This window comes from Tetrao urogallus (assembly GCF_951394365.1).
Source record: "Tetrao urogallus genome assembly, chromosome: 20".
Lineage (NCBI taxonomy): Eukaryota > Metazoa > Chordata > Aves > Galliformes > Phasianidae > Tetrao > Tetrao urogallus.
The window spans coordinates 8,961,583-8,972,685 of record NC_136833.1 but is presented as its reverse complement, the minus strand read 5'-3'; the positions used below and the strand labels follow the sequence as shown (position 1 = coordinate 8,972,685).

General features: G+C 55.3%; 1 protein-coding gene across 1 annotated transcript; it reads right to left on the bottom strand.

Moving 5' to 3' along the window:
• Positions 1-282: 282 nt before the first annotated feature.
• On the bottom strand, positions 283-4,974 carry CUEDC1 (CUE domain containing 1; the record flags this gene model as incomplete). Its single annotated transcript, XM_079545353.1, has 9 exons — positions 283-350; positions 515-573; positions 765-858; positions 1,352-1,432; positions 2,038-2,121; positions 2,507-2,675; positions 3,648-3,756; positions 4,160-4,281; positions 4,684-4,974. 9 exons carry the CDS (start codon positions 4,972-4,974, stop codon positions 283-285), a joined length of 1,077 nt encoding a protein of 358 aa, XP_079401479.1.
• Positions 4,975-11,103: the final 6,129 nt, after the last annotated feature.

Below are 11,103 nucleotides of genomic sequence, written 5' to 3'. Positions count from 1 at the left end.
TCAACGTTTGTACTTCAGAGGAGTACAACAGCAGAGGGGGAACAGCCAAAAAATTGGGTTATTTGTCGTTGGGTGTTTGTTTGTTTTCCTTTTTTCAGCCATCTTCTTATTAAGCCCTTTGCACATTCTGTGCCAGCAATAAACCCCAGCGCTGGGACCTGGAGGGGAGGAGACCAGGAGGAGGAAGAACAGTGTGTGCTCAGCCTCAGCTGCACCACGGCCAACACTGTCCCATCACGGCGCTGGAGCTGTCACCAGCCACAGCACCACAGCCCTCACCATTTACTGCCCTTCCTTCAGCGTCTCCTCCTCTTCCCGGAGCTGCTGCCGCCGTGCTTGAAAATCTTCATCTGAAAGGAAGAGGCAGACGAGTCAGGGTCTACAATTACCCCACTTGTGACACCAGGCCCATACCAGCAAGGTGGCACAGTATGGCATGGCACGGCACAACACGGCACAACTCAGGATGGCACAGCACAGAGTGGCAGCACTCAGCAATCAGAGCCTTTCTTACCGCACGAGTGTCCTTCGACGTCATCAAGAAGATTTGCTGTGGATGCAGCTGTCCCCAGCCTGCATGCTCTGCTAAGGAAAACCAGAGCATGGTCATAGCACCAAAACCGCTCCTCACAGCCCACACATGTGGGGGCACCTGGGGATGCTCCTCTCCAAAGTGCAGCCTCACAGAGTCCCCAGGACCACCTGCATTCCCCCAGCAGTCCCAGCTACCAGGGGCAAATGACAACAAGGCCCTTTTAGGATACACCTGGTGCTTCAACAAGTGTTTTCTTTTTGACTTCCTCATCTTTGTCTTCTCAGAGAAGGCTCTGGCGAGTTCAAACAGCTTCTTGCGTGTTGCTGGAAGGAAACAGGCCAGTGAGGGTCTCACCACAAACTCCCCAAAGAGCTGCCAGGGGTGCTGGGGAGGAGACAGCTATGGGCAAGAGCCACTGGTGCCAGAAGCAGCCACTGCGGTGCTGGGCACCAAGAACCAGGTCCTGCCACTAGCAGAGATACAAGAGGCCCCAGGCCAGAGGTGCTGGTGTTTCTATCCTTTCATTGGGACTTCTGTGGCATTCCCTACTCATGTCTACCCCAGGCCACCCCAGTGGGTCTTAGCCAGCTGCAGTCTGAGTCAGGCCACCCAAAGAACTTGGGTTTGTTTTGCAATGGGAGAAGCAACTGTGGCAGGCTTAAGAGGAAAGGGAGAGCTATAGCAAACTCCTCTGCTTGCTCTTCTGGGATTCCCAACGCCATCTGTATCATCAACACACACCACAAAATATCTACGCGCTCCTCTAGCCCACCATGGGCTTCCTGCTGCCAGACTGGAGCCTGGAAACCAACTCACATTTTCCCATGTGTTTCAGTTTGTCTCTGAATAAGGCATCGTCAGACACAGCACTGCCAGCCTCGCTGGTTCCAGGCGTGGCTACATCACCTGGAAGGCAAACATTTGGGCACCATCAGCACATCTGGTCACTGGCAGAGCTAAGTAACAGTGAGCAGGAAAAGGGCACAGCACTCCACACCTGGTTCTGGGTGACAAAACCCCTCTGAGATCTGGGGTGCAGAAACCCTGGGGGCAGTGACCCCAACTTGCAGCTGAGTGGCTGCATCTTGCCCATCCCAGCCCCACTCAGGGACATGGACAGCTACCAGCGCTAATTCTGTCCCCAGGCAGCTGCCTCACTGCCGAGGTTAATCAGGATTACATGGGAACAGTCATTACGTCTCCCAGACACAATCCTCTGCTCCCATCAAGACAGAGGGCTTTGTCACCCCTGGGAACTGGGCCCAGGGGAAGAACAGAGCCAGGACATGGCTGGGTGGGGAGGGCACGGGCACCCAGCTCCGTCACCTGTCTGCCCCACTGCCATGTGCTTTTAGGAGCTCTGTGCAGTAGGGAGGGACCAGCTGGGTTCCTCCCCAGGCGGAGACATCACAGGGCATGGCACAGCATGGCATGGCACATTGGGTGGAGCTTTGGAGCATTCCCCTGATGACAGGAGATACTCTTGTGCACCTTGAAATTACCTGGTATTATGGAGGAGAAACAGAAATCATTGCTGACAGCAGCACTGGTCGACTTGGATTTTTTTGACTCGTATTTTAGTCGATCTGAAAAACAAAAAGCCCTGTAAGACTCTCGAGGCAGCACACACAGCTTCATGCTCCTTGTCCGTACATGCCCACTGCACTCAGTCCCTGCAGCAGCAAACGGACAAGATCTGCCACACCCCAAGGATGTCAAACATCTCCACACCACGGCTGGGAGCGGTGGGAGCAAGCAGGCAGCCTCCCCCAAGCACCACCACTGCTGCAACACAGCGACCGCAGGCACTCTGTGGGAGCCCACAGCGGAGGAAGTGAGCGCCCGCCAAAACGTGGTGGTTTTCCAGCTGCAGCGGATGGGGATGAGGTTGACACACCGCAGCAGGAGCAGCGTCCCAGAGTGGGGCACACGCCTGAAAAGCAGACAGAGGTCCCTAAAGGTGCTTCTCACCTCTCTCCAGGGCAAGGAGGAAGTCCCGGTTCCTTTGCAGCTCCTTCATGAACTCCTCGTTCTGCAGGAAGAGCGCAATCCGCTCGTCCTCCAGGTACTGCTTCCACCTCCTCTCCTGCTCCAGGGAGCCCTGGCCCCGTGGCACAGGCTGCCGGCATCCGGAGGAGCCCTGTGCAAGAGGAAACACGAGCAGAAAGATTGGTCCATGGCCACAGCACAAAGCTGCTGGACACCAACACCAGGCAGAGCCAGGGGGACACCTCTGCGTGGGAGCAGAGCCCCTGATGTGGGAATCAGCTCTTTTTCAGATCAGCATAGAGCTGAAGCAAGACGTGAAAGTGAAGGAGAAAGGTCCGGCAGCCAGCATCACTGCTTTAATTTTGTCCAACTAAAAGGAAAAGACTGCAATTTCCTACTGGCAGTGCACCGGTGCTCACGCTCTCTCTCACCCTCCCCAGCTCCCACTGCATCCATACATGTGGAAGAGCAGAGCCACGCTGCACAGGATCAATCTCTCCCTTGCCTACAGTATCTATCTACAATATCTACTGCTGCTCTCAAAGTGCCATAAAAAGCAAAAGCACACAATTACCAGAGAAGAGAAGGGCAGCTGCTTCTCTCTCCCCTGAGCCCCAGTGAAATGCTATGTTTCTATTCCCAGAAAGGTATTATAGCCTGAGAAGCTCAACTTTCAGGCAAGTATATATGGCAACATAGCAGACTGCCTTCAGCACCAAAAAGGGCTGGGAAAAGATGATGCATCTGCAGACCTCCCCAGGCCACTGACAAACTAGGAGGGCACCAACCCTATTGCAGGGGTGCAAAGTGGCCATGGGATGCCCAGGGGATGCGGAGCAGCCAAAGCTGAGCTGAGCCCACTGAGGCTGTGCTTGGTCCCCACAGGGTGTTGTGGTACCAGCCCCAAAACTGCCAAGGAGAGTATGAGTACCCCTATTTCCAATGTGTACGTGAGGATACCTTACATACATAGTATCCACTGAGCATAAGGCCTCAATGCTCTGCCCAAGAGCGCTGGCTGGTCCTAGTGTTTCCCAGCAGAGCAACAGAGCTGATTTTCAAAGTGATCAGAAGTAACCCACGACTCTTGGTCGTGCCACAGGGGCTCAGGGTTGGTGCTCACCTGTGTGCAGGCAGCTTGCTGGGGTAGGATGCGCAGGAAGTCCTCAGGCAGGTTGCCCAGCAGCGGTGGGTTCCAGTTCCTGTAGCGGCCAGGCCCCGGCACATCCGTCCTGCCGTGAGCACAGCCAGAGACTTCAGCCAGAGGGAACTCAAACGCTGCTGACAGGGACCCGTGTCAGCAGCCACCTGCCCAGCTCCCCAGGTGTTGTCCAGGGGCTGGAAAATCTCACTGTGCCTAGCTATCCTACAAACCCACAGCCCTTCCCTGCCACAGGCACGAGGGCTCCTGGTGCCAAGAGATAAGAGGTGTCAGGCCCCAGCCACACAGCACCTGGTGTTCTCCAGAGGCAGCAAGCACTCCTGCATCCAGAAGCTGATTTTTGCCATTCTACTTGCTTCATGGGCAGCCCTCTTGCCCCCTCAGCTATTCATGTTTTAGGGCCATTTTTTATCCAGCTGCGAGCTTCCTTCATCTCCCTTGACTTCGTACTAATGCACACGCAGCAGACTCACCTGGGTGGGGGGGTGGGAGGTGCATGTGGACAGCTCAGCACCTGGCTCTCATAGGCTGGGGGGGAGTATACTGGGGGAGGCTCTTCATCCGAGCTGTCTGGCTCCAGGGTGCGCTCAAGGATCTGGGGAGAGAGGAGGAGAGGGTGAGGGTGAGCGGAGCAATGCTGCAGGCAGGATGGGGCCGACATGCACTGGGCAGATTTGGGGCACTGTTCTGTAGGGAAGAGGCACTGCATTTTGGCATAGAGAGGCAGGAGCCGAAGACCTTCTATTGGTTTTGGGGAAGAAAGGAGGGAGGAGAGTGGTTTGACTCAAGCTTCAAGCACTGACAGAGGCCAACTGCCAGGCTGCATGCTACAAAGTGGCCAAGTCAGCATTCAAATGGTTGTCAAGAGGCACCCACATCAGCCACAAAGTGCAGCTGCAGGCCTGCAAAGACACCGGCTGCACTGTCCTTCCCTTACACCCAGTCATGCAGGGGGCAAAAATGAGACAGAATGAGCCCAGGCCAGACACAGCAGTACCTCAGGGGGAATGCTGTCCTCCGAGTCCGAGCTGTCCTCACAGCCGCTGCCATCCAGGTTCATCTGGAGGAGCTGGTCGATGGTGGCATCCACGGCACCGTTGTTGGCCCTCAAAACGCACTCGATGATGTCATAGTCCATATTGGGGAACATGGTCTTGAAGTCCTCCATGGCCTGGTTGAACTCCAGCCGGCGCACCTGCCTGGCAGGGCGGCTGTTGTTGAGCTCCTGCGCCGAGGAGCCGCCGCGTGAGCCGCCATTGCTGCTGCTGCGCCGAAAGAGGCTCGTCATGGCGGCGGTCCTGGTGAGGGGGGCACCTCGTCACGGGGCAAGGCCCCGGCTGCCGGCCGGGAGCATGGGTGGGCGGCGGGGGCACTGCTCCCCACAGCCAGAGCTCCACGCGTCAGCCCCCGGCACGCTGCAGCATCCCAGCACCTGCGGGCACAGAGAGATGTCACAAAGTTACCTCTGGTGAGACGCGGGGCCCCAAGAGTGGGGGCGGCTTTGAGCTCCCCAGAGCCAGGACCAGCAGCTGGACTGAAGCACGAGGCACATTTTTGGCAGCCACCTTCGTATGAAGCCCACCTCAGAAACCCTCCTTGTGGTATTTTTTGCTTTGTTGGAGTGAGGAGTGGGATTTACAATCTTGTCCTTCTGTGGTTCTGCCCTACTTGCTCAGCCCCAGCGCATGGCCAGGAAGATGCAGGCAGGGGCTGCACGAGGGCACTGTCGGTGTGGAGAAAGCACCCAGGGCACAGCAAGATCTCAGAGGGGGAAATTCAATTCAACTCAAACCATTCAACTGCACCCCCATTTGCACGGCATGTCCCCCAGGAGGGCATCCAGGAGCTCGGGTCACTGTGCCAGGCGCCGCACAAACCAAACACTGCAAGGGGAGAAAAATAGCACCACTTGCACTGCAGAGGGCCCCACAGATTGAACATTCCCAGGTTTGACGTTTGTTTATAAACACGGTGAAATCCCTCTTTAAAATAAAAGGTGGAGTCATCTCAGTGCAGGGGGCTAAAGCATTTTGCAGCACAGCAAATCGACCCTTGGGAAAAGCCACCAAATCCAAGATTAACATTCGCTTTAAAACCATAAACAGATTATATACAGCTACTGCCTCTCATTTGGAAATGCAGGGACAAATTCAGTTCTGGATTAACTCCGCCGTTTAGAAAGAATTACCCCAGGAACACTTTTGATCCGCAATATCATTTTCAAAGGCTTTTTCCCAAGTAGCAGGCGGAGAGTTCAAGATAACTGTCCCTACATTTGTACTTAATTGAGAAGAACAAACCAAGCACATTTCTTAGTAACACACTGCATAATCAGATTGAAACCCATTAAGCAGAGCGGCCGCCTCTGAAGGTCACCCGGTGCCCCACACCCTGCGCAGGGCCGTGCTGCACGTGGGAGCCCAGCCCTGGGGATCACCAGGAAGCGCCTCATCCCAGCCCTGTCGGTCAGGCTTTGCTCTGGCATGCTGGGAGCAGTTATGAGGCTCTGGGCAACTCGGTTACATTGAACCCACGCCAGATAGCGTGACTGGGAGCAGCTGCCTGCAGAATAATTGAAAGCTTCTGGTCCTAAAATGAAAAAAAATGAGGGATGGTGACATTTGAACACCAAAAAGGCTCTGCTGCACGTCTGGCTCTGAGCAACACCAAGGGACTGCACCGTGAAGACATGCTGCTGATGATGTGGAGAAATGAAAAGCACTACATCATCACGAGTTAAAATCTGGAGAAAAGCTGGTCACCTATTGGCACGACTTAACTAAGAAGTTCCATGCCCAGGATCCTCCTCTGTCCCTGTGCTCAGAGTGGGAAGCAGAATCCCCACTGCTGGTTGCTGCCTCGATGCCAGCGAAGGGCTGGGACGGTGCCAAGAAAAGCAAAATCCTTTGGATTGCCCAAAAAGGAAGGAAGAAAGCTGGCAGCCAACCGTGACCTGAGGCGAGGGCAGAGCCCAAAACCTTGCAGAACCGACCTGTGGCGTGGGCTGCTGTCTGCAGGCTCACCTCTGTAGGCTGCAGGCGCAGCACGCAGACGGCCGTGCCCACAGAGTGCCCACAGCACCCACAGCCACGCTGCTCCAGGCACAGGGCCGGCACAGCCGGGTGATCCCAGGGGCCGGGCACTCACAGCTCCACGCTGGGAACAGCAGTTGTTCAGCTCTGCTGAAAGCAGTCCTGGTGAAGGAGCCAACAGCTGTAACAGCAGCGGGACCGACTGCTCCCAGCCCTCACAGCTCAGGGAAAAGCCTTGGCACCAATGGAAGAGGAATGTTCTTTCCCAATGTCTGCTGCGGCTCAGACAACAGATGGGGTTGTTTAAAGGCAGCTGAACAGGAACAGCCCCTTTTCTCCTGCTATTGCCATGCTGTGTTCGTAGGCTGTCCCCACTCAGAGCTTGGGAGGGAAAACTCTCAGAGTAAGACTCAAAGTGGAGGCATTAAGCCAAAAATCACTGCTTCAGCCCCAGGGCTCTGTCTTCAGCCAGGCCCCTCAAAGGGACTATGCTGCAACGGATCTCAGAGCTCAGGGACTGCTTGGTGGTAGAGGTGTCTGCCCAGCACCGACTGTAATAGGATTAAAACCAGGATGAAAAGGAAATGATTAGGAACAAAAATTAGTGTGTACCAGCACATTGAAATTCAGAGCACACCCCGGGGACGTGCAGGATGTGTCTGCCTTAAGTCTCCAAAATCTCCTCCGTCACCTTTCTGTTCTCTCCAGCAGCCACGCACACACCTCCAGGTCTGTGCCTGCGCTCTGATCCTTTCACACAGAAACAGGCAGGAATACGAGCTGCATTTGAGGGTCTGCCTGTGGCACGGACACACTGTGACAACCTTGCTGAGGACACAGGTGGGTTTGGACATGGGCACTCGTCCAGCAGCTCTGGTGCCCTCCTTGAGATGCCAGAGTCCCAGATCGGGGTTTCCCTGTGGCTAATCCCAGATTTTGTGTGCATTTGCCATGCTACAATTACAGCCCCCACCCTTCCAAATGAGGCTTGTATTAATGAGCTAGTGCCAGATCTTAATCAAAAACCTGCCTGCCTGGTGAGGCTGCCTTGCACCGGATTCATTGGAGGTAATTTGATCTTGGTAGGACGACATTCCTAAAATAGTTGAGGGAATTCGAACATGAAATCAGGTTTCCAGGAAGGGATTAAAGAAAAATAGGTCAAGCAAGTGTGAGCAATGAAAGTAACCCTGTATCCCTCCGTATGGGTTAAACACATCTCTGTTCAAATCTGTCTGGTGTCAACGTGTCATAAATTAGAAGCAAGAGGCTGCCGAAAGCAGAGGGGCAGATAGAAGGCTTTCCTGTGGGGTTGGCTGAGCTGCTGTGACCTTTCCTCCTTCAGCTTTCACTGCTGACATCAAAATGCATTGGTCCCAGCTGGGAGATCGGCCTGTGCTGGGGCCGGGCTTAAAGGTGGCAGCAGGCGGGCGGGCGGCCATGCAGGGACATGCCCTGGGTCAGCGCTGCTCTAAGCTGCATTGCTAGTTTGCTTTGCTGCACAAGCATTGGTGACCTCAGCTGCTCCTGTGCTGTCCGAGCACTGTGACCAGTGCCGGCATCCCCCTGGATCACACGCATGCAGAGGTGCCAGAGCCAAGCTCAAGCTCAGAGCCCCTTTCCAGCCCTCCACTTGCCTCAGTTTACCCATCTGCAAGCAGCACAAGGTGCCAGCCAGCCCTGCAGCGCTCTGGGGCTGCTCATGGACACACTGCTGGTGCCAACACTGCACTGCAGGCAGTCCCATCCTGCAGAGCCCTCACGCCATATGGCGCACAGCCCCGTCCTCAGCCACTTATCCCTCCCTTTGTGCTCCTGGCTCAGCACAAACCCTTGCATAAAAGCAGTGGGGACAACTGCAGAGAGCAAAGGAAAGATAAATTCTTGCAGAGACAAAGGTGCTCAGCCGTGGCAGTTTGGGAGCAGGTTTTGTCAGTCTGCACCTCACTGCTTCCAGGCTCGCACAGGAGCTCAGCGGGAAGAAAAACAACGGTTTGGGGCAGGCAGGCACTCAGGGCCTGACCAGTGCCAGCTCCATGACACCGTGGTGCCGCAGGGCCTCCGGTCCCCAAGATCTAAGGGCCATCACTCAATGCGCAAAGGAACAAAAATGGGTATTGATTCGCCGAAGGCTGCGTGGAGCAGAAGGAGCGCAGAAGTTTCTATGGAAACAAAATGAGTGGAGTGAAACTCTCACTCATGGGCACGGTAAATTATTTACCAGGACAGGCCCTTGTCCATTAGGATCTGGTAAAAAGATTTAGAAGCGGTCATTACGCAGGCTGCTCGCAGCCACCTCGGTCAGGTCACCGAGATCACGGCCACCGAAGAGGGCAGACGTAGGGTGGATGAAACCCACTGCTGCAGCTTGAGGGCAGCTCAGAGCCCTGTCCCAGAGCAGAGCACTGCAGGCAGAAAGGATTAATTAAGCAGCAAGCAGGAGCTCCTGGGTTTACGAGTCACTAAGCCATACGACCAGTGGAAGCCCTGCAAAAGCACCGAGCTGACAATCTGGGCACCGCTGTGCCCTTGTTGTGCTGGGACACGGCGTCACAGCATAACCGTGCTGTTCTGTCTTCCCTTGTGCCGGGTGACACTGCTCAACAGAGGAGAACCTGCCTGGAATACTACACCTCGCCTGGGACCGACGGCAAATTACTGACATGGCTGCCCTCCCCTGCAAGAACACCAGGAAGGTTTCCCAAGGACCCTCCAGCACACTGTGTCTGCAGGAGGGGGGAGATAAAAGCCCTTGAAAGCCACAAGATCATGTTCGCTGCACTACTTCTGCCCCACTGCAGTACATCGGATTTGACACAGGAATGATACGGATCCAGAAGCCAGGACAGCGCCCTGAGGGTTGCTCAGATCCAGCTGCCAGTGGCACACGGGCCATGTGCTCCAGCAGCACGCTCTGCCAAGCCACCAAACTAGGGCGCGCTCCTCTTCCAAGCCCAGTCTCACTTCTACTTTGTTATTTTTAAGTTTGCATAATTAATTCACGCATAGCTCCGTCACTGCGCTGTCCCAGTTGCTTTGGGCTCATCTGACAGCTGCAGTTATCAGCCAGCGAAGCTAAAAGTAGCGAGGATTTTATAAGCAGTGGTTTAGGACAAGCTAGAACACTCCATCAGCACAAGAGGATTAGCGTGGCGCTGCAGCTGTGCCGTCCGTCTGTCTGCCCCCAGCAGAGCTGTAAGCCCTCACAGCACCCCAGAGCTCCACATCCCCTCTCCAACACCACTCTCATTCCTTCCCAAGCACAGGGAGCCTGGACTTGTCCCCATAGGATGTCCCCATGTCCCAGCCCCTCCAGCAAGACCCCACTCCGGTACCTTGCAGCACTCCCGCTGAGCTCCGGACCTCCTGCACACGCTGTCCTCGTGCCAGAGCTCCACTGCCGCCTGGAAACAGAGAGGGAGAGAAAAAACACTGTTAGAATGGGCTCTGTAGCTGAGTCAAACACTAAGATCAGGTCAGGGTTGGAACATCACAGAAAGTGAGCCGCAGGTGTGCCCTGCTCCATTTTCTGTAGACAATCCACTCTTTTTCCCTCACTACCCTACTACTGCCCCAAGAATGTAGGCGAGGGGAGGGATGGACGAGATGTCAGGAGAAGGAAGAAATGCCACCTCCAGGATCTGGAGCTCATTTTCCAGCAATTCAATGGAACAGGGCTGGGGGGAAGCACAGGGTGTCGGAGAGACATGGGAGTACAGTCAGGCACCCGTGGGGCAAAGTGCTGGATGAACTCCTTCAGGGCAAAGGAAGCAGCTCCATTTGTGTAAAATACCTCCAGATGTCGACAAAATCCACCCTGTCTGGAGCCAGACAGGAGAGCAGTGCCATTCGCAGCCGAACACACTGTGGGACTGTCACCAATGCCAACGAGGGCAGCTCCCAGGGTCAGTCCCACAGATGCCAAAACCTCCACGGTGCCCAGCAGCATGACAGGCTATGGAGCAGCCCAGGCAGGAGCAGCAGCTCCGCACAGCACCCTGCCCATGCATCCTGCCTGCAGCACGGACATGGCAGCATGGCACTGGGAAGCCACCAGGGCTTCACCCTTCCTGCTGGCTTGGATTTTAAGACACTTGTTTGTTTGTTTGTCGCTGGGCAACCAAGAGAGGATGGAAAAAAAAAAAAATCAATATCACATTGTCACCTATGAGTCACTGCTCCCAGCTGCTGAAATGCCCCATTCTTCCCCCAAGATGCTGGGGAAGCCTTGAGGAAAGGGGAGAAAAGCCCGAGGTGCCCCACGGCCACCAGCACTACCCCCAGACCTGTGCCCCATCCTCCTCCTGGTGCCCACAGGCAGGGACACTGGCTGGTGGCCCCGGGGTGAAGGCAGGGAAGGAATTTGCATTCATATTTGCATTTCC